This window comes from Peromyscus eremicus, chromosome 3 (genome assembly GCF_949786415.1).
Source record: "Peromyscus eremicus chromosome 3, PerEre_H2_v1, whole genome shotgun sequence".
In the NCBI taxonomy this organism is placed as follows: domain Eukaryota; kingdom Metazoa; phylum Chordata; class Mammalia; order Rodentia; family Cricetidae; genus Peromyscus; species Peromyscus eremicus.
The window spans coordinates 81,082,417-81,106,785 of NC_081418.1; the positions used below are offsets into that span (position 1 = coordinate 81,082,417).

Consider the following 24,369-nt stretch of genomic DNA (forward strand, 5'->3'; position numbering starts at 1 on the left):
AGTTTGGGATTTCTCTCAACCATTGCCACACGATCAGCGAGAAAGAGGAGGGATTGTATGAGCGAGAATTGTTGAGACCATGATTGAAAAAAGCACAGGGACAAATAGCCAAACTAGTGGAAAGACATGAACTATGTATGAACAAATAGCTGAGAAGCTCCCAACTGGATCAGGCCCTCTGGATAAGTGAGACAGTTGATTAACTTGAAATGTTTGGAAGGCACCTAGGCAGTGGGACTGGGACCTCTCCTTAGTGCATGAGCTGGCTGTTTGGAACCTGGGGCCTATGTAGGGACACTTTGCTCAGCCTGGGTGAAGGGAGGAGAGGTCTGACCTGCCTAGACTGAATCTACCAGGCTGAGCTGAATCCCCAGGGGAGTCCTTGCCCTGGAGGAGATGGGAATGGGGGCTGAGATAAGGGGAGGGAGGACAGGGGAATCTGTGGCTGATATGTAAAATTAAATTAAATTGTAAAATAAAAAAATAACAGAAATACACCCCCCCCCCACACACACTTATTAGTAAATGGACCTGAAGAAGAAATCAGTAAGGAAGCTATAAAATATTGGAACACAGATGAAAATGAAAGGACTAAATATTAAACCTTATGTTATGTAAATAACGCAAATGCCAGCTATGCAGCTTATATTAACACAGTGCAACATTCTTAAATGAGATTCCGATTTGGAATTAAGTCCATTGTTATTGAGAGCTATCAATGATTATTGATTGTTAATTCCTGTTATGTTGTTGTTGTTGTTGTTGGTGGTGGTGGTGGTGGTGGTGTGTGAGTGTGTGTGTGTGTGTGTGTGTGTGTGTGTGTGTGTGTGTGTGTGTGTATGTGTGTCTGTAATTCCCTTCTTTGCTTTTTTCTGTGTTTTCACAGGGGTAGTTAACCTCCTTGGTTTGGATATTCCCTTCTAGCATCTTCTGTAGGGCTGGATTTTTAGATAGATATTGTTTAAATATGACTTTATCATGGAATACTTGTTTAAAGTTTTGCTGGTTATGGCAATCTGTGCTGGCATTTGTGGTCTCTTACATTATGCAGGATGTCTGTCTGGGCCCTTTTGGCTTTTAGTGTCTCCATGGAGAAGTCAGGTGTAATTCTAACAGGTTGGCCTTTATATGTTACTTGGTCTTTTTCCTTTGCATCTTAATATTCTTGTAGTATTTTGATTATTATGCAGTGTGGGGCTTTCTTTTCTGGTACCATCAATTTGGTGTTGTGTATGCTTCTTGTATCTTTATAGGTATGTTCTACTTTAGGTTAAAAAATTTTCTTCTATGATTTTGTTCAAAATATTTTCTGAGCATTTTAGCTGGGATCCTTCTCCTTCTTCTATTCCTATTATTCATATGCCCCAGATTCCCTGGATGAGTTGTGTCAGGAACTTTTTAGATTTAATATTTTCTTCTACCCATATATCCATTTCTTTTATTATGTCTTCCATTCCTGACCTTATCTCTTCCATATCTTATATTCTTTTGGTGAAGGTTGTCTCTGTAGTTTGTTTTCATTCCTAGATGTTTTATTTACAGGATTTACTCAGTTTGTGTTTTCTTTATTGCGACTATTTCCATTTTTATGTCTTGTACAGCTTTATTTGTTTCCTTCAATTGTTGTTTATCTTTTTCTTGGCTGTCCTGAAGGTATTTATTCATTTCTTTCAATTGTTTGTTTGTTTTCCTGGATTTCCCTGAGTGATTTATCATTTCCTCTTTATATACCTCTCTCATCTTTATATAGTTGGTTTTAAGGTGTTTTTCTTGTGTGTCAGGTATGTTGGATATTAAGAGCCTGCTATGGTAGGATAGATGGTCTCTGGTGGTGACATAGTGTCCTGGCTGTTATTGATTGTGTTCTGTTGCTCCAATTTAGGCATCTGGGTTTTGGGTGATTATAGGTTTAGGTTCTGATTTGGGGGTTTGTGTTGTTTGGGTGAGAGTTTTACTCCTTGGTTTCTGTTTTCATTCTGGAATTTCAGACAGTGTGTTGGTTGACTCTTGCCTACTTTACTTGCCTGCTATTCTTGTGTGTTCAAGGTGAAGAGGAAAGCAGAGGGGATAGTTGCTGGTTTTGGAGGATGGGAGAAGAGGAGATCAGCGAGAGATATGCAGATGGCATGGGCAGAAGTGAGGGGAAGCTGCCCCTAGTGTTCTTTTACATAGGTAGGGGTAACCCTGAGAATTGTGTTTGAGGTAATATAGAGTGAAGAAGGTCTTCATGAAGCCTGCCTGGTCTTCAGGCAGGCTTGCTTGTGGTTGAGCAGGGGTTTGGGGCCTAGGACACAGAGATGAGGCCAGAAGGGAAGGGCAGTGGGAGATGATCTGTGGGATCCACAGGAGATGTGTACAGGTGGGATGGGAAGCTTCTGCTGGTGTTCTTTTGCAGAGGTAGGTATGACTCTGAGAATTGGTTCTGGGGAAATAGAGTCAGGTAGATCTGAAGGCTCTATTTGACTTTTCAAACATAAGAATCCTGAATAATTGTTCCTTTCTAAACTGCTGAATTCACCACTATATTTGCATATTGCTTCACAGGGAAGACCTTCCCTTGCTGGTCTAAGATAAAAGTAAATTAGTAATCTTGCCTTGACTGTTCAGTCTCCTAAGATCATCTTCTCACAATGAGGTACCCTCTTCAGTTCCTGAGGCAGCTAATGCTATGGTTCCTGGTAAGAAGAGAAAGAGGATACAGAAGAAAAATGGAAAGAGGGTAAACTTTCAGGTAGCTACAGTCCAAGTCTTTACTGTGGGCATATGAAATGTCAGGTCCTGTCTTCTAAGATGAACATGTAAGGCTTAGATCTGTAAAAATTAGTATGTTAAATGGGACAGTATCTGTGATACTCAGAAGATTTGACACACATGTAATTGAATGGTCTGGTCTACATTACCTTGAGAATCCCTTTAGAATGATGTACTAATATTTTTTAAAGTGTTTGTTATACTGACAAAACTTTTATCCACAACCTGTAAAGATCTCACTTGAAATGTATAATATGAAGATAATCTTAAATTCTGCTCATGCATTTTGCACATGATTTTGTGCTTCCCTCTTATTATTTAAGCTTCCATTATTGATGTTGTGCTGAATCAGGCTCTAGTCTCCCTCTTGGTCACCCATGAATGGACAGCCTCCATCTCCTGTAGGTCTACTCAGAGCCTTCTAGGTAGTGATGGTGACAAAAATTTGAACTAATACCAGCAGAAGCCAGAGCAGTCACCATAGACCCTTATCTATGAGGCTTCTGTCTGGGAATCTGTGGTTCCCAACAGGTTCAGTGACAGTGAATCAGAGGCATATTTTACATGGAAAATTGGCAGAGTGGAGGCTGAGGATGTTTGAGTTTATTACTGCAAGCAAGCTTCCCATTTTGCACCCACAGTGACAGTGACACAGACACTAACAAAAACTTTCTTTCTTGGTGTGTTCCAGCTTTCAAGTGTGTTGCTTGTCCCGAGAGAGAGAAGTGCAGCACATTGTATAAGTGCAACATATTATTTTTGTCACAATTTGTTTTAATTTTAGTTTAGATTCACTGAGTTATTTAGAAGGGTTCTTTGTAATGTTAGGAATTATTGTGTCCATTCATATATATATATATATATATATAAATAAAACTTTTCATTGCATTTTAATGATTATTCTGTCTATAGTTTAATATTTACTAATATGAAAGAACTGTCACCTATGTTAATTGTATTGGTTAGTTTTCATGATGAAAAAATTACCTTTGGAAATGTTTTTGGGATAAAGCCTGGATACACTAGGTTGGATTAGGTTAATGCACAGTAGTCTATGCTACTCTTTTTTTTTTTTTTTTTTTTTTGGTTTTTCGAGACAGGGTTTCTCTGTGCAGCTTTGCGCCTTTTCCTGGAACTCACTTGGTAGCCCAGGCTGGCCTCGAACTCACAGAGATCCACCTGGCTCTGCCTCCCGAGTGCTGGGATTAAAGGCGTGCGCCACCACCGCCCGGCTGTGCTACTCTTTTTTAATAATAAGTATTAGCAATATTGATGGCTGAGAACTAACAATTATTACAGAGTATTGCATCTCTTTGCTTTATAATATTTTTACATTTTATCTGAGTACTAAGCACAAAACCCATGATTTATACAATAAATTAAATTTATATTTGAATATATATTTATATTTGTACTATATTTTTATGTTATGGATTTGTATTTTATACAATAAATTAAACATGTATGTTTGAAAATATGACCATTTTGTTTTTATGCTGAAAATTGTATATGCTATCTCCCTTTTGTTTCAATTAATTTGTATTTTGTAATTAAATTATTCAATATTTTACACAGTTCCACATTATTCTTTGTTTCATCTGTTATTATGGTTGTTGGCCAGTAACTGTCCTTCTAAGCCACGTGAAGTTGACAAAATTGTCTAGTTCTATTCAGTTTGAAATGACCTGTATGGGCTTGAGTATCCATCAGTTAACATGTTTTGCCCATTTGACGAGGGTAAAGCAGCAGACTCACTCTACTGAGTAGCTCTGATTCACCATCAAAATCCCAAGTGACTTTTGCCAAATGAAGACCCAGGGGACAGGGACAGGACATTCACAGATAACCCATAGGCATCTAAAGAGTGGATTTAGTTTTTATTCACCTTGTTGTAGTCCACTGTGATCTTGGAATCCTTTGTTGTGGCTACAAAACACGGAGGCCTATAAGGGAAAAGATTTTCACTCAAAGTTAACAAGAATCTAACAGAATTTCATTTTCCTTATAAAGAAAACCTCTGGGAGGGAAGAGTTTTCCTAAGACTCAATATGGAGGAAATATGAAACTGTAACTGTTCATTCTTTCCTATGCTCCTAAGAGAGTTGTCTTCTTAAGAAGCCTCTCTTACTAATTAGATATAGGAGACATATGATAACTATGGAGGGCTGTCCTAGATGACTTTTTGTTGTGATAAACACCCTGACCAAAAGCAACTTGGGGAGGAAAGAAGGTCAGTTTACAGTTACACATCACAGTCCATCATGAATGAAACTCAACAGAACAGAACTCATCAAGGAGGTCATGAACCAGGAGGCATGAATTGAAGTGGAAGATATGGAAAAGTGCTGCTTACTAACTTACTCGCCATAGTTTGCTCAGCCTGATTTCTTATACCACCCAGGATCATTTGTCTAGGGGTGGCACTGTTCACATTGGGCCAGGCCTTCTCACATCCATCATTAATCAAGACAATAACCCAGAGAATTGTTTAGAGGTCAATAAGATAGAAGTATTTTCTCAACTGAAGTTCCTTCTTCACAGATGCCCCTAGCCTGTATCAAGGTGATAAAAACAAGCAGGACAGGGGCTTTCATCAGACTGTAATAACAGCCTATCCTGAACTCCATATTCCATTCATGAGGCATAAAAAATTCCCTTTACTCTTGTGTTTGCATAGAACTATTAGATTTCTATCAGTGAGAAAGAGATTTTTCTTTTTTAAAAATTAAAAAAGTGTATACTTGCTGATATCTTTTTCTATGTATTAATACACATGCATGTAGACAACTACATATGACAGAAGGGTGTGTCGGGCCCTTGTAGCTAGACTTATAGGCAATAGTGAGCAACTCGGTATAGGTGTTAGTTACTAAACTCAGGCCCTCTGGAAGAACAGCCAGGATTCTTAACTGCTAAGCCATCTATAAAGCTCCAGAGAAATTTTTCTATTCTCAAAATATGATATTAAAATCAGTTCACTGAGTGAACTGGTGAAATGTCTTAACAAAAGCTCCGGCCACTGAGGAAAACAACTTGATATTTTCCCTGCATCAATATGGTAGGTGAGGACCATGTTGACTCTCACATGTTGTCCCCTGCCCCCTACCTGTGTTCCAGGGAATGAACATTCCTTTAAACATACATACAAACATATAACAAATAAATAAACAAATGTAAAAAGATAATTTCACTCAGATATAGTTGCTGAATGAAAAGTTATATATATTTAATTCATAGAAAACAAATGAGTTGAAATTCACCTATGAAATATTATTAGCCAAAAACATCGGAGATCCATACCTTCATTCCAGAGTTTCATTAATCCATATTCCCTATGACAATTATATTTATTATCCATCAGTTATACATTTTTCATGATAAACACTTAAGATATGTCTTCCTAGTACATTTATTTATTTTTGTGCTCCCACAGAGAAAATTAAATAAACCACAGGAAAGACAGCTCCTAACTTCTACATTTAACATTCATTAAAAAAGGCATTTCTCTGTAAAATTCATGAAAGAAGAGCAAAAGCATAGTTTTTTTACTCATAGAGAGTGATTGCATACATGTCTTCATTTTCACTCCTTCAAGTATTTCTCTAATACAGCACTTATTAAGTGTCTAATGTTATTCAGATTGACAGTCTGCAGCATTTTCCCACCAAGCACCACATTCTGTTTCAATATTGCCATTCTTGACATAGAAGATATATATGTAGTTTTTGAAAGCATAAAAATCCTTCATGACTCTTCTCTCTATCTATATTGCAGCTGCTAACCCTTCCTTTGCATATTCCTCTCTAGGGAGGACACACCCTTGCTACTCTGGGATTAAAAACTCAGTCATCATCTTGCAGTGACTTACCAGTCTCCTTGGGTTAACTCCTCAAAATGAAGTTGCCTGTCCTGCTGTTGGTGCTGCAGTTGTTCAGGATTCCTGGTGAGGACAGAGGGAAGTGAGAAAGGAGGATGGGTAGGGAGCATGAGCCCTGGGTCCCACTGCTGATCACATGTGTTCTGTTCATGTATGAGAAGACAGAGGGGTTTTATCATCTAGGATGGTGCCTGTGGGGTTTACGTCTGTGAGAGCGAGATTTCAGGTTGGAGAGAACCTGGGCTACAATGAAGATATGACATAGATGGAATGGGACGGTCTAAGTTATGCTTAGGCTTTCAATTAAGTTATTCTTATGGCTGTAAATTCACTTAGCTTGTCAAAAAGAGAATTTTAGTGTATAAACAATTGTATGTAAAAATAAACATCTCAGTTGAAATGAATATCAAAAAAGGATACATAACGTTTGTTCATGAAGTGTGTCATTAAGTTTGTTCTTTTCTGTCTTTATTTCAGCTTCCAGAGGGGATGTTGTGATGACCCAAACTCCATCCTCCTTGCCTGTCAGTCTTGGAGATGAAGCCTCCATCTCTTGCAAGTCTAGTCAGAGCCTCGAAGATAGTGATGGAGAAACCTTTTTGGAATGGTACTTGCAGAAGCCAGGCAAGTCTCCACAGCTCCTCATCTATGAGATTTCCAACCGATTTTCTGGGGTCCCAGACAGGTTCATTGGCAGTGGGTCACACACAGAATTCACACTCAAGATCAGCAGAGTGGAGCCTGAGGATTTGGGAGTTTATTACTGCTTTCAAGATTCACATGCTCCTCCCACAGTGATTCAGACCCTAACAAAAACACCCTTACTTGGCGTGGTCCAGTTGCCAAATATGTTACTTATCTCTGAGACAAAGGGAGGTGCTGAGGAAGTACAGATTATTGGTTGCAGCTGAGGGCCGTAGAGCATGAATGCCTTAGTTATTAACATCTAACTGGCCATGCATTTCAGGCTTCATCAGGACAATAACGATGATATTGCATCTGCCTCAGGGGCATGGTGAACAGGTGCCCTCTCAGCAGGAGGATTGATGGGGTAAGCTGAGTGAAAACCATTCTGATCCAAGAGTCCTTTTCTGCCTGTGTCACTCAAAATTAGCCAGTACAGAAGACAAAAAAAACCTGAGACTTAATCTTTAACTGTCTCCTTTACTATATAATTACTTCATTTGTCACATTTTATGTTTTGACTTAAATTCCATTTTATTAATGTAAATACTGCATATCCTACTCTATTTTGTTTCCTATTTGTGTAAAGTATGTTCATTGACTCCCTAAGTTCAGACTATGTTTTACTAATGAAGTCTCTCTTTACTGATGAACAAATGGTTCTTTTTATCTTCATCCAGCTGTTGTTACTCTTTTGACTCCATGGTTCATTCTAAATTACATGCACAATTACTGATGGGTAGGAACATATTCATGCTAGTATTTCCTGGATGTTTGGAATATTTTCTTTCCTCTGTTCTTACTCATTTATGGTTTGGTGTTTTTATGGATTTACAATATTTTAATTTTTTTACGTCTTCATTTGTGTAAATTTAGTTTATTTGTTGCAAAGCTGTTTACAGATTAAGTTACCTTTCTTTTTTTCCAGAGAGTGTTTGTTTTTCATTCATTTCTGAAGTTTTCTGGTATTGGTATTTTTTGATGAGCAGGGAACTTTTTGCTGTTGTTTCTTGCCACAACTTTGGCTGTATTACCCAGTCATCTCCTACTTGTTAGATTCTTATTGAGACATTGCTGTCATTCTAGCAGGATCCTCTTACATGTAACTTAGTGCCCCCTTTATAACCTGTTTTATTTTCTTTCTAGAATTTTATCTCTTGGAGAGGTGCTTTGCACTGAGTTTATTTGAGAGACCTTTATCTTCCATGACCTGGATCTTCATTGTACTTCATTAACTATGTTTTCTCTATGCTGTCCTTTCTCTCCTCCTTCTAGAAAGCCCAAAATATAAGTTTGTGTTCATTTAATGATGTCCCCTATATTGCCTATGTTGTTCATTCTTTTAATTTTGTTTTATTTTAATTCATTATATACTTTGGGAATTTAAAAACATAAAATAATGATTATTTTATATTTTTATTTTTACCTCCAATTATCCTGTTCCCTCTAACACTAAAACTTATTCTCAACAATCCCCCTCTGACTGTAAATTTCAGGATAAATTTTATTAAACTTGCTCAAAAGTGAAAGCCTAGTGTGTAAATGTTTAGAGCAGTATCAGTCACAGCATGCTGAAATAAAATGGCTATTATATGAATTTCAAATGGGAGTTGGAAAAGGACAAGATTAGGAAGTAACTGGAGACAGAATAGAAACAAGTGTCCTATAGATAGTGTCCTGGATAGATCTTAAGGAAAATAAAGAGTTTGAAGACTCTGGCTGAAGGTAGTAAAGAGACCATGAAATGCACATGAGGGAGTCAGTTGTCCACACACTGAGTCTAAAACACACATTGGGTTTTGGAAGCGGGTGAGTCAGTGATGAATGATGAACCAGACATAAACTGAGGTGTATTTCCAGTGGAGAATCCCAGAACTGCAAGTTACTTACTCTTGTAACTGTACACTCAGGGACAGGTGACACATCACACATGACTTTGACTCTGAAGTGACTATAGTGGCAAAAAACTTCACCTTCAGCCTCTAGCCACTCACTGATTTTTTTCAGAGGAGCTTTTACAATGTCCATTTACAACATATACACTCTATAGGTGTACTATATTTTACCTTTAATATTGTAATATACTCTGTATCAATTGATTGTTTAGATATGCTTAAATCTATAGTTACCTGTAGCTGGAGTTTTCCTGCCTGGCCCACAGTCAGGACAAATCTCTGTCACCCGCCAGTCCCACAGCCACTCAGACCCAACCAAGCAAACACAGAGACTTATATTGCTTACAAACTGTATGGCCGTGGCAGGCTTCTTGCTAACTGTTCTTACAGCTTAAATTAATCCATTTCCATTAATCTATGCCTTGCCACATGGCTTGTGGCTTACCAGCATCTTCATATGCTGTTTGTCATCGTGGCAGCTGGCAGTGTCTCTCTGACTCAGCCTTCCACTTCCCAGCTTTATTCTCCTCCTTGTCCCACCTACACTTCCTGCCTAGCCAATGGCCAATCAGTGTTTTATTTATTGACTAATCAGCAACACATTTGCCATACAGAACATCCCACAGCACTCCCCCCCCCTTTTTTTTTTCAAAAAGGAAGGTTTTAACCTTAACAAAGTAAAATTACATATAATTTGGGAATTTGGGTGTAGCTTCTCTTACTACTTCCTGCTGGAGGGGGCGCTGTATCTTATGGAGAAACAAACAAAACTTTAGGATCATGGAGTAGTCCGTGAGGCTGTATTATCTGAGCCAGTTGCCTTCAAACGGTTCTGGATGTTGGATCATCTGGGCCATGGTGTCATCGGAGACCTTTCAGGGGGTCTTGGCTGGTCAAACCTGATGTATCTTAATCTGGAACAAATCCATAGCCTTTGGCTTTCTGTGGGAACAAAAGCAGAGTCTCCTTTCCAAGGATTTGGATGTAACATATCCTTACATCCAAATTTTGAAGTCAAGGTATCTTTAAAATATATACATTTTGGCATAACTCAACAGCTTTTACAATCAAATGTTTTTCTGCAGTTAAAAATTCCAAAGACAACACAATCCAGATTCTCTGTGTAATATTCATATTCACGTGGCTTATTTTTATATTAATTTTACTGTCTTTAAATACTTTATTTTTTAAAACTATGTATTTGTTTATATAACTTGTTTATATCACCTTTTTTTTTTGTCTCTTTCAAGCCTAGGTATATTTTACACACATTGTAAACTATTACATCTGAATCTGTCTTATTGTGAATCTATTGCTTTAAACTGCAGCAGCTGTGGCTGCTGGCTCCGCCCACCTCAGCTTCCCAACATGGCTAGTTTACCACCAGCTCTGGGAGCTATCCTGGGTCTATGCTTTTATCCAAGCAGCATGTAGCCCAGAAACCTCTTTTTTTGTTTTGTACCAGCAAAGGCTAAATCCACCATGAAGCTTAATGTGCCACTTGCAGAGGCCTCATTCCCACCATACTGCAGGTCGAGCGCACACGCCAGAAACCCACAAGCAGCTCAAACCGGCAGCTGCCGCTCATTTGAGAGAGACAATTAGGAACTGTTTTTAGCTCCATTTTAGAATCTTTTCTCAGGTTTTAGGTGGAAACTCTTGCCACCACGTTGGATGCCATTTGTAGCTGGAGTTTTCCTGCCTGGCCCACAGTCAGGACAAATCTCTGTCACTCGCCAGTCCCACAGCCACTCAGACCCAACCAAGCAAACACAGAGACTTATATTGCTTACAAACTGTATGGCCGTGGCAGGCTTCTTGCTAACTGTTCTTACAGCTTAAATTAATCCATTTCCATTAATCTATGCCTTGCCACATGGCTCGTGGCTTACTGGCATCTTCATATGCTTGTCATATGTTTGTCATCGTGGCGGCTGGCAGTGTCTCTCTGACTCAGCCTTCCACTTCCCAGCTTTATTCTCCTCCTTGTCCCGCCTACACTTCCTGTCTAGCCAATGGCCAATCAGTGTTTTATTTATTGACCAATCAGCAACACATTTGCCATACAGAACATCCCACAGCAGTTACCTACATTGTATTATTACTGTGGCCAATAGCCAATATATTCATTTTGTCTACAGGTGCCTTGCTTAGGAACAATGGCATATAACCAAAGCCTGGGTGGGTAGAGAGCTTTATATTCTAGGCTTATATAAGTTGCATCTGTGATTTACACAATTAATAAATTGTCTCATGATTCATTAGACACAATTCATTTTTACTATTAAGCAAGGTATGAATGTATACTGATATTTCTATAATTCATTGTATTGTCTATTACAGGATTTCTTTTTCTTTTCTTTTTTTTTTTTTTTTTTTTTTTTTTTGGTTTTTCAAGACAGGGTTTCTCTGTGTAGCTTTGCGCCTTTCCTGGAACTCACTTGGTAGTCCAGGCTGGCCTCGAACTCACAGAGATCCGCCTGGCTCTGCCTCCCGAGTGCTGGGATTAAAGGCGTGCGCCACCACCGCCCGGCCTATTACAGGATTTCTTTATCCCTTCTTTGCCTATATTAAATAATGCTGATGTAAACAGTAGGGTGCAAACTTTCACACTGCTTTTAAACTTCAGTTCTCCTGAATATACCTTGGAGTGGATCTGGTCAGACAAATGGCAGGCATATCCCTGGGATTTTATGGTCCCTACATCATTTCCATGCCCACTAACAATTTAATGATTTATAATTTCTCCATTATCTTCTTATTAGTTACTGTGAAGTAATATTTCATTGTGATACTGATTTTGAGTTCCTTATATATTGAACAACCTGTCAAGGAATTAGAATGAAAATGAAGCTTTTTTCTTTCATAGGTTTGCAGAAGCAACCTCCAGCACAGTCATGTCTGCTTGTGTTTCATATTTTATTTCAGCTGTAGTTGTGCAGTTGTATAGACCCAGTCTCTCTTCTCTGTCTATAGCTTCAGAGGGTAGGACTGCCATCCTCTTCAGGCTAGTCAAGGCACAAGCTGACACTGGTGCCAGCAGAACCTGGATCAGCCTCCAAAGATCTACATGCCATTTTCTCTACAGTCTTTCTCTGAAATTCTCTCATGGTCAGTGCAGATTTCACATTCAGTTTCAGCATACTGGAGCCTAACTCTGCTACACCTCACCACTGTCATGGAATCCCCAGTATTTCTTACAATGTACTATAGCCCTGAAGAAAATCTAACACAACCAGCTAAAAAGATAATCAGAAAATACCATGTTTTTCTAATTTTTGAATGGGTACATGGGGTCACGATCTGAGCAATATGGGGAAGTGTGGATCACCCCTGACAAGATCCCTGGAACCGAAACCCAAGTCACTGTTTCATCTCTTAGTTTCAACTTTAACCACATTGATTTTTCACAGTAAATGGATGTATTTTGAAGACAAATCTATTTCTTCCTTCTACAGTTTTAAATATTATGTCCTTTCTGAAGCCATTGTCTAGACATTTTCTAAAAGGTCTTTGTGGTAGTGTATCTCATACGGAAATGATATTGTGGCAATAGACACGTACAACACTATTTTGTGGTCAGTAGTGTCGTTCTTACCTGAGCAAGTTCAATGAATGCAGAGTCCTCTGTTAAAAGTCTAGAGAGTAGTATAGGACTTTAGGACTAAGGATACTTAAATCAAGAAACTTCTGTTGCCAAATGAGAGACTCTTGGCCAAAAATTGAGGAAGCAGATTACTAACCAGTGACCATGGATTTGAGAGACAAAAGGAGGTTGACAGTTGGAAAGATCTTCTCATTCTTTGTGTTGATTTACATATGAAATATGGTAGAACAACCTGCCCCTAAAACTGAGCATCTCTCATTGATCACCAGGTTGTTAGAATGTGGTTTCCCTCATCTCACTGAGATGTATAACTGCGTTTTGAAATCTTCCCTTTTAACTCAGAATTCCTATGTGTCAAGGATCATTATACTTTTAAGGGTTTTAAGAGGACAAAAAGGGTTTTCCTTCATGTTTTTGAGTACTTATTTATACAATAATTCCTTAGCTTCATCTGAGCATTGGGAATAGGTATTTATATTAGAGTTGATATCATCTACTTACAGGTGGTACCACATTTATACATGAAAAGTTACAACCAGTTCTCAACTGTTTTTGTTCTTTTATTTTATTACAATGAATTTTGTACCATCATGGATAAACATGTTTATGAAATGACACTGTATTAATGGCCACAGGAAAAACTCTCAGTGAATTTTTTTCATAGAATAGTTTCAGGTGAGAGAAAATCACTCAGAGGAAATTTCAGTTGAGTATTTTGTTTGTTCACTGGTATTGGGAAGGATGGAGCAAAATGACAGTCATATCCTCTTCAGTATGTTCATGGTCCATCTTCATGTGCTTTGAAATACATTCTTACACTCTCCCTTCCCATGCCCATTTAAAAGATTATGTAAAAATTAATTGTAATTAGTGGTCCTGATATCTGGTGGCAGCTCAACTTAATCCTCTCATTGCCTCCAAAGAATTGGCTCCTCCATAGCCTCTATGAATCTCCACCACTATGGAGATTTTGCTTCCTCCTTTGTTGAATGATAAACCTTCACTATTGAACATTTTACACAGGAAAATCTTATTCAAAACTGTTTTATTTCTTTTGTAAACTTCTTTATTTTCCAATTATAAACATGACATGTCATGAGTTAAATGAAAAGCAGTATTTTTTGTGTTAAGATATGCAGAGATAGAGACTAAATTGGAGGTATCCAATGAAGACAGACATGCCCCTTAAAAATTGGGAAGCCCTGTGGAAGAGGGGGAGGAGAGACTGTAGGAGTCAGAGGGAATGGAGGGCATTAAGAGAACATGGCCCACTGAACCAACTAAGCAGGGCTCACATGGGCTAGCAGAGACTGAAAATTCAGGTCTGGGGCCTGCAGGGGTCTGCATCAGGTCCTCTGCATATATGTTAAGGATGTCAGCTTAGTGTTTTTGTAGGACTCCTAATGGTGGGACAGGTGTATCTCCACCTCTTTTGCCTGCTCTGGAGACACTTTTCTTCCTATTGGGTTTCCTTGTCCAACCTTGATATGAGGGCTTTAACCTTGTCTTACTGTATCCTGTTTTGTACTGTTTGGCTGTTGTCTTTTAGAGACCTGCTCTTTTCTGAAGAAGAAATGGAGAAAGATTTGATCTGGGGGAGAGGGAATGTGGGGAAGCTAGAAGGAGTGGAGGGAGAGGAAACTATGGTTGCAATGTATAATATGATATAAGAATCTATTTTCAATTAAAATATGTTTCCTGGCTATGTGATATGCATGGGTGTGGTGCAGTGTTGGTGATAAAGATATGACATTTAGAAACTGGCACTCAGTCTCTTATTGTGAGCACCTTGAATGGTTACATATCTCTGTATTGACTGCTACCTGTTGCAAAAAGAAGCTTCTCTAACTGAGGTTGTGAACAACCAAGGGCAATGGATATAAATGTAAGTATTCAGAAAGCAATTTGCCGTCACAACCATTTAGTAAATACCAGCATCATGCAGTCACAGATGCTGTTCTTACCTGCACAAGGCCAAGGAAACCAAAATTTAGCCATGCATTTGGGAAGTGCTCGCCAGTCTCCATCCCTTTCTGAGAATTTCCTGGCAGTTGAATGATGCTGGAGGTGGGAGATTCATTACTTTTTAGAATGTGGCCATTGGTAGGTTTCCCATGATCCAGTGTATAGGTCTACTCCCATGACCATATAGAATGTAATACTTAGACTTAATGGGTTATCAAGAAACAACACAAAACAAAAGGAGAAGACATAGTATTAGGAGAGCAAGGAATTAGAAAAGCACATGGAGGTAGAAAATGGGGGAGAGATATGATCATGTTTTATTGTAGACATGTTTGAAATTATCAAAGAAAAAAAAAAACCTTCCAGAACAGACTGAAAATATCAAGTAAAAAGCTCACTGACCCATGTGTGATGTGTCCTCTCTCCGTGCCCCAAAGTTTCCAACATGTAATAAAACATGTTTTCTACAGCAATAGAGGCATACACTATTGCTTTTTATATAATAAACACAAAATTTATGATTATACAGATTTCTAAAAGATAACACTATGTAGATTTGAACACATATTCTTTAGCTAAGTCCCCAGGACTTGAGTCTCAAAAAATTTGTACCAATTTTTCAAGTTCTAATATGGAACAATTAATATTTAAATCTTCAAACTGAATTAGCTCATGGATTGTTTTGTTCACTTATTCGAGTCCTATAACTAAATGCTAGAAATTCTGTTTATCTAACCAAGATTCGACTAAGTAACAAATTCTATTGGGAATATATATGTGTTTGCATGACTACATTCCTCTTTTTCACTTTTTAATGTTTCAACATACTTGTAAACATACTTTGGGGCACGGAGAGAGTCATTTGTCATGTAGAAATGAAGATTATCTGTCTCTTTAGTTTTCTTTATCAGGTTCTGACCAAACTACAACAAACAAACAAAAATCAGATAGGCTTAGACAGGAAGATGCTATGCTGAAAACATTGGCAAATACAAAGAGGGCTGAAAAGATTGCCTTGGTTCTGTGGTGCTCTCTTGGCATGGTCTGGGCATTTAGACCATGTATGTCTCCATTCACACAGATCCAAACTTTCACAGTACAGTTCATCTGGCCCCTCATATCCATTTCTCTATAAACATAGGAGACATCTTTTGTCTCATCTTTTTTTTTTTTTGAGATAGGCTTTCTCTGTGTAGCTTTGGTGCCTTTCCTGGAACTCACTCTGTAGCCCAGGCTGGCCTCAAACTCATAAAGATCCACCTGTCTCTGCCTCCTGAGTGCTGGGATTAAACGTGTGTGTCACCACTGCCCGGCCTGTGTCTTCACTCTTAAAAGGGCTCTTTTCTGTCCCTTGGTTCTTTTCATACAGCTGTACTAACCTCGTGATTTGCATATTGCTCCTTAGGGAGGACCTCTCCTTGCAGGTCCAGGACAAAAGCTAGCCCCTCTTTCTGCCCTCATTATTCAGGACTCTTCAAACCAAGTTCTCAGAATGAGGTGCCCTGCTCAGTTCCTGGGGCTGCTTGTGTTCTGGATCTCTGGTAAGGAGAGAAACACAGATGAAGAAGGAGATTGTGGGGGGAATGAGGATTTCAGGGACCCCACTGATACAGACACATGTTCTGTACATGTGTGAGATTGCCAGTCTTGTTCACCAGGAATGTGCTTGTGAAGTTTAGAGGGGGAAGGGAGGAGAACTTGTGCTCTTGTGGCAACTCTGACAACTACCTATGCAAATGGTACCGCTGATTTCTAGGTAGTTTCTATGATCTCTCTACATAAGTGTTTCGTGTTAAACAGTTTTAGAATATAAATAAAATTCAAGAATTCAGTAAGTAGAAAATAATAGGAAGGAAAAATTGTTTCATTGTATCATTTTGTCTGTACATAACCATTCATTTCTGTTATTTCAGGAGCCAGTGGGATTATAGTGATGACCCAGCCTGCACTCTCCAGTTCTGTCACTCTTGGAGAGTCAGCTTCCATCTCCCGCAGGTCTAGTAAGAGTCTCCTATATAGCGATGGCATCACTTACTTGAGTTGGTACCTGCAGAGGCCAGGCCAGTCTCCTCAGCTCCTGATCTATCTGATGTCCAACCTTGCCTCAGGAGTTCCAGACAGGTTCAGTGTCAGTGGGTCAGGAACCGATTTCACTCTGAAAATCAGTAGAGTGGAGGCTGAGGATGTGGGTGTTTATTACTGTCAGCAAGCGCTAGAAGATCCTCCCACAGTGATACATCCCTGAACAAAAACCTCCCTGCTTGAAGTGATGAAACTGTCTCATAAGTTCCTTGTTTTGGGTACAACATGGTGCAGTCAACATGGATGAAGATATGCCTAAGACACACTTGTTTTCCTCTGACTTTCAGCTATCACACAATGAACCCCCCGGGAGAGGGGGCTTTTCAGGAGAATTCATGCTGGGACAAGGAGTGGCAGCAGCTTGGATGCTAAAAGTGCAGTCAGTTATGGAAAATGGTAGACAGGACCACATCTTGAGAAGGACCCCTTCAGTGTGCATAAATTTTTGCCCAGTGTGTGTAATCTTTCATTTCATTTCATGACTGCACAAGCCTCAGATAGTTCTATGGGTGTATTTGTCCCACTTCCCAAAATGGCCACATTGCATAAAATCTTCTTCTTCTTTTTTTTTTTTTTTTTTTTTTTTTTTTACTTTAATTTCAAGTTTGCTTATTGAGGACAGGTTGATAGGATGAGCTTGTGACACAGTATATTATTCCACATTATGGAGCAATAGGAGATGCTTTGAGAGTTTGTAAGAGGAAGCTGATGAAAGATTCAAACTAAGGAGTAACTGAGTCCTTAGAACAAGTGGTACTTATGTATTTAATAAGAAATTGTTATCTAAAAATGGACAAAGAGCTAAAAATACAACCAACCAATTATTCAACAAGAAATCTAACAACCAATCCATAAGTGGGCTAATGAAATAGATAGTTTGGAAAAAATAAAATACAAATGAACAATAAACAACCTCTGTTGTTACAATCTTTCTGCCACCTCTTCTGTAATGTTCTCTGAGCCTTGGAAATGAGATACACTATAGATTCCCTATTTGTAGTTGAGTATAGCACTGCCACTTTTCTCTGCACTTTCACTATTTGTGAGTTTCTGTCTCAGCCACCATCCACTGCTCCAAGAAACTTTTCTGATATGGTCTGGAAGTTGCACTAATCTATGTGTAGAGAGATATAAATTTGAAGACAGTTTGACTCTGAGTCTATTTAACAAAGTATTAATGGTTGGCTCTTGAAGCCTGTGGACTCTGAAATCTTCGATTCTTGTGCATATTTGCATCATTAGGCATGTGTTTTTTCCTGTGGGGCAGGCCTTAAGCTGAATTTTAAAAAGCTGTTGGAAATCCCATAACATCTGTGCCACTCTTGGTCATATGATCAAATCTTACATTCACGTCATCATTACAGTTTACAGGTTTCGCAGTTTGGTAACAATGTTAATTTATTTTTGCCCCTCAGCCGCTGATATAACACCTTTCACTACAGCAAAAACTTACCTTGAAGTCTCCGTTCTCCCGTCTCAATACTGACGATTTCTCCACTTTCTTTTACAAATGTGGGTAGAGTCTATAGAAATAACATCTCATTGTAAAATTCTGGTTGGGAACTGTATTCGTTTTTGCAGCATGAATCCTAAAAGGTCTTATTAATAAAAACAAACCTGGAGCTAGATATTGGGGTAAACGCTGAAAGATCAGAGAAATAGAACAAGCCATATCGAATCTTACCTTGCCAACTTCTCACCTGATCTTGTTTCCTCAAACTAGAAGCCTCTGTGTTCTCACCCAAGTGGATTTCAGCTGAACTGCTGCTCAAAAGCCTAAAAGCTTAAAAAGCTCCTAGTTTCTGGTCCTCACACCTTGTATACCTTTCTGCTTCCTGCCATCACTTCCTGGAATTAAAGGTGTGTGTCATTCCCAAGCAAGACATGAGATTTCAATTCCTGGGATTAAAGGTGTGTGTCACCATGCTTGGCTCTGTTTCCAGTGTGGCTTTGAACTCACAGAGATCCAGATGGTCCAGATGGATCTCTGTTTCCGGAATGCTAGGATTAAAGGCATGTGCTACCACTGCCTTACCTCTATGTTTAATATAGTGGCTGTTCTGTTCTCTGACCCCCAGATAAGTTTATTGGGGGTAAACAATATATCAACCAAAAGTTTTCATACAATACTTGTGATAAACATCATGACCACAACTAATTTATAAAAGGGTTTCTTTTGACTTAGAGTTCAAGATTAGAATCCATGATGTGTAATGGTGTGGAGAAGGCATGGTGGCTGGAGCAGCAGGTGAGAGCTCAATTTTCTAACTACATGTAGGAAATAAAGAACAAAAGTTGAATGATGTACTGCTTTGAAATCTCAAACCTTGCCCCCAGTAACATACTTCTTCTAGCAAGCCCACCTTTCCAATATGTACAGTGAGAGCAACTGTGACCAAGTATGCAAACACTTGAACCTCTGGGTACATTCTCATTCAAAACACTACAGCAAACAAGAACAACAATAATCACCCACAGTTTTGGGGGATCTTCAGTGTTCCTCTTATTAACATCTTGAAAAGAAGTATCCTAAACCTGGCTCAGGGATTTTTGTTTGGCAAGGTACAGCTTCTGGGTCAAGCATAATGCCCAGCATAGGCTAACTGTATTATAACTTTTATATTAGTAAGAATATGTATGAATATTACCAAATAATTGTTTATTTTAGGGTTTTTTTTCAACATCCTTGATGACAGTTTTCTTTTTCCCAATTCCTCCTTAGTCCTTTCCTCCCATACGTCTCCACACTTTACACTGCCTGTCTATTATTCTCTTTTCCCCTTTCATGTAACCTGGGTGCTAACTCCTCTGCTTAGGATCTCTCTTCCCACCACAATGGTTTCAACAAGTATTTCACCTTAAGCACATAACTCTACAGAATACCTCACACAATACAATCTTTTCCAGCTATATCCATTTTCATAGAAATTTTATAATTTGTCCTTTCTTTGAATTCAAGTAAAGAAATTGATTTTTTTAACAATAAAGAAAAGTAAGTTATTGTGATTGCAGGACTGAATGCAACTGAAGATAACCATATTATCAGAATTACATCGATATCAGAATGACAACTATCATATAGTTTCTCCCGTGTGTGTTTTTAGATTCTATATAGAAACATATAATCAGGTGTGTATATATGACACAAACTGGGGTGAAACTTTTTAGAGGAGCAAACTGTAAGGTTTTGGATGTGGTGTCGTGGTTTAAGAGAAAACTGAGGTGAGTAACTAAGGACAAAGGTGTTTACCATAAAAGTTATTAATGCTGTGTACAGACAAGTGAGGGGAATAACATGGTGGGGACGTGGAGCTGCAGGGAGAGTTCAGTCTTCAGCACTAGAGACAGACAGCAGGGCAGGGTCTCTGCAGGGAGTCAGAGCTTTCATGAGAGAAGTGGGATCTGTTTCTACACAGTTTAAGGATTTGGGGAGGTTTACAGCAAGAGCCTACAGCCAACCTCTCTGATTCCCATGCAAAGAAGAGTGTAAGGACCAGGATGTGCCTGGTGCCAATACCTTAGAAGAACATCCTTTTATCTCATTTCCCAGTGGGGAGCTCTCATCTTCAATGTCCATCTAGGGCACCAATCAATATGTACAAGAGTGGGAGAGCAGCTGTACATTTACTACTAGATTCAAACATCACAGTTTTTGTGGAAAGTGACTATTGAGAAAGGGAAGAAAAGGAAGTACAGAGGGCATAAGGTACAAAATAACCTCAAGGATAATATTTACAAGCATGAAAAGTTAGCGATATTTTTTAAATGCTGTTTGATCCCTACTGTAAAATTTTATACTACCTTCTATTCCTTAGACCTGAATGTTCTTACAAAGTTAGATTTAATATGTCTCATAGAATGACTATTTCAAAGGTTTGCTAATCATATCCCTAAGTGGTTATCTTGGGAAGAACAAATATCAGGAAACTTCTTAAGATCAAGTTCATGCTTTTACTGAATAAAAACTTTCAAATATTAATATGAGAGAGTGTGTGTGTTTTGTACTTCTATATGTTAAGGAGTGGTCCAAGCTGATTTTCCATAACCTTTCCTAAGAGTGTCTAATACAATGGTCTCTGACCCTGTCTTAGAAAGCCGCTGCTTTCTGCACCCAGTGCCCCCATCACTAACCCTGCATTTCATAACAATGTCCTCTTTGTTCAGTGCTTAAAGCATGAAGATATTTTACATCGTCTTACTCAGAAAGGTGGCCCTTACTTAATGCTTGACACTTCTCAAACAGCTATATACATCTGAGCACGCATATTTTTCTGTAAGGAGATCCATCCACGCAAGTCTGAGATCAATGCTCAGATGTAGTCTTACCTTGACTACCAGTGGCTCCTCAATCAAAATTAAGATCAGGGTATCAGGCATTGTTCCTGAGACTGCTGATATTTTGGATGGCTGATAAGAACAGCAGATATGGACAAGGAGAACACAGAAGGACAACTGCTTAATGGGACAGTGTGTTTTTGGCCTTCCCAGATTGCTCTTGGTCAAGTCTCAGAGCTTTTCATGGAGAGCCTGCTAGCTTTTAGTTGCTAAGAAAAGTGCAACTTTGTTACAGTTGTGTAACTTGGTCTTTCTGTGAGACTCTTACAGTAAGAACAGGGGTTGTCTCTGACTGTGTTGCCTGATTAGGGGACCCTTTCCTCCTACTGGATTGCCTCATCCAGCATTAATAGAAGAGGAGGTCCCTAGTCTCACTGCAACTTGATATACCATGGCTGGCTGATATCCATGGGAGGCTCACCTGTATCTGAGGAGAACAGGCAAGGAGGAGTGGATGGGGCTGGGGGGAAGAGGAAATGTGATCAGGAACTGAGAAGAGGGGAGGGAGGGGAAATTTTGATTGGAATGAAAGAACAACAAGAAAAAGATAAAAATAAAAGAAAGAAAGAAAGAAAAGTCCAACTTTTCCCTTTTCTCTTTCTAGCTCTTTCCTAAGCATGCTTCCACTTACTCTTTGGCTTTTCTCTCTGTTTTCCTATGTTCCCTTCCTCCTTATGCCATGTAGTGGCTTGCTGGTCTCCATGACTAACTACTCAAAGGACTTGGTTCCTCTCCACCTCTTTTCCATCTCTCTTTTCTGTCAGCTACTGAGATATACACTTTGATTACCATATTGTTTGACTCTCCATTAAGCTTTCTTTCAAGTTTACTTTTAAATTATTTTATTAACAAGACTTTGCATCCAAAGAAAATAGCATAGGTTTTCCTGGTTCTTTTCATAACTTCACACTCTACAATACCTCCTGCTTTCCCACAGCATACATAATTCTTCAGTAGGGTCTGTCATACCACTAGGTAAAACTGTCCAATGAAATTAATGGGGTTTCAAAATTCTAAGTGTTCTTTAAACATCACGAAAGACTCTGGTGAAAGAACTTTGGATTTTCTCCACCACAATGTGTTAATGTAAAAGAGCACATTTTCTCAAATTTCCATCAATTTCAAAATTAAAAATCAAGCCTGCATATAAAGTGTGGGAACCAGACTTACACATCAGATCTTTAGTGGAAAGTAAAACCAAACCAAACCAAAACAAAACAAAAACATGGATTTGTTTTTAGGGAAAAAGTGATTCAGAAGACTGGAAGGTTTTTAGTTAGTGAGACCATGGTAGGTACATAGTCTGGAACTGTTTAGTATATATCCTATAGCTGATAAATTTTGATGGGGATGTAGTGGAATCAGAATTATAGTATGAAATACTATGGAAACTGGTATTTATTTCTCTGAATCAATCACAAAGTTGACTGCTTGGATTTGAATAATATATGACTTGATATATATGCAGACTCAGAGAGAAGAGGTTCATTAAGCAAGATTCCAGATCTATAGTGTGACCCAATTGTTAGGAGAAATAGTACCATACTATAATGTGGGTCAAATCAGACATTCTTAATCCACCCAGAAAAACTGTCACCATAGATGGAGAAAATGAGATATTTCAGGGCAAAGTCAAATTTAAACAATATCTATCCATAAACCCAGGCCTATAGAAGGTACTAGAAGAAAAACTCCAACCCTAGGAGGTTAACTATACATACAAAAACACAAATGATAGATAATCTCACAGGACCCAAACACAAAGAAGGTAAACACAGAAACACACACACACACACACACACACACACACACACACACACACAATCATGACCAACATCAAAATAACAGGAATTAACAATCATTGGTCAAAAATATTCCTCAATATCAATTTGCCAATAAAAGACACAGTTTAAGAGGATGGATATGAAAACAGGATCTGTCATTCTGTTGCACACAAGAAACATACCTCAGCATCAGAGATAGATACTACATCAGAGTAAAGGGTAGGAAAAAGATTTCCCAATCAATTGGATTTAAGAAGCAAGCTGGTGTAGCTATCTTAATATCTAACAAAATAAACTTCCAAACAAAATTCATCAAAAGAGATAAAGATGGGCATTTCATATTTATCAAAGGAAAAACAAAACTACTAAGATGAGGTCTCAATTCTGAACATCTATGTCCCAAATGTAAGGACACTCACATTTGTAAAAGAAACATTACTAAAATTTACCACACATAGGCCACACAATAATAGTGGGAGACTTAATACCCCACTCTTACCAATGGACAGATCATACAGACAGAAACTAAACAGAGAAATAACAGAAACAACAGATTATATGACTCAAATATACCTAACAGATATCTACAGAACATTTCACTCAAATACAAAATAAAATACCTTCTTCTCAGGACCTCTTGGGACCTTCTCCATAATTGTCCATATACTTGGGCACAAAGCATGTCTCAACAGACACACACAAAAAATGAAATAAACCACTGTATCTTATCAGATTATTATGTATTGAAACTGGATTTCAACAACAACAGAAAGCCTATGGACTCATGTGAACTGTATAACTCTCTACTGAATTAATGCTAGGTCAAGGAAGAAATAAAGAAAGAAGTTAAAGACTTCCTAGAATTCAGGGAACTCACAACATACCCAAACTTATGGGACTCTATGAAAGCAGTGCTAAGAGGAAAGCTGATAGCACTAAGCGCCTTCATGAAGAATTTAAAGAGATGTCACACTAGGAACTTGGTAGCACACCTGAAAGCTGCAGGGCAAAAAGAAGCCAACACACCTACAAGAACTAGGCATTAGGAAATAATCAAACTGAAGGCTGAAATCAATAAAAGAGAAACAAAGAGAAAATACAAATAATCAATGAAACAAAGTGTTGATTTTTGAAGAAAATAAAAAAAATAGATTAAACCCTTATTCAAAATAACTAAAAGGTAGAGACAGTATCCAATTCAACAAATTCAGAAAAAGTGGGCCATAACAACAGACACTGAGAAAATTCAGGCAATCATTAGGTCATAATTCAAAAACCCGTACTCCATAAAATTGGAAAATCTAAAAGAAATGGACAAATTTCCTGATACTATTTACCAAAATTAAATCAAGATCAGATGAACAATTTAAATAGACTGATAACCCTTAA

The 24,369-nt window shown here is 38.4% G+C and overlaps 2 gene segments (V, D, J or C); both read left to right on the forward strand.

Annotated features, from left to right (window-relative positions):
* The first annotated feature begins 6,645 nt into the window (after nt 1–6,645).
* LOC131906327 (Ig kappa chain V-II region 26-10-like) lies at nt 6,646–7,539 on the forward strand. The segment is given in 2 exon segments: nt 6,646–6,694; nt 7,106–7,539. Coding segments are annotated over 2 exon segments (483 nt in total).
* An 8,732-nt stretch (nt 7,540–16,271) lies between these two features.
* Nucleotides 16,272–17,024, forward strand: LOC131906328 (immunoglobulin kappa variable 2-112-like). The segment is given in 2 exon segments: nt 16,272–16,320; nt 16,693–17,024. Coding segments are annotated over 2 exon segments (381 nt in total).
* The last annotated feature ends 7,345 nt before the right edge of the window (nt 17,025–24,369 follow it).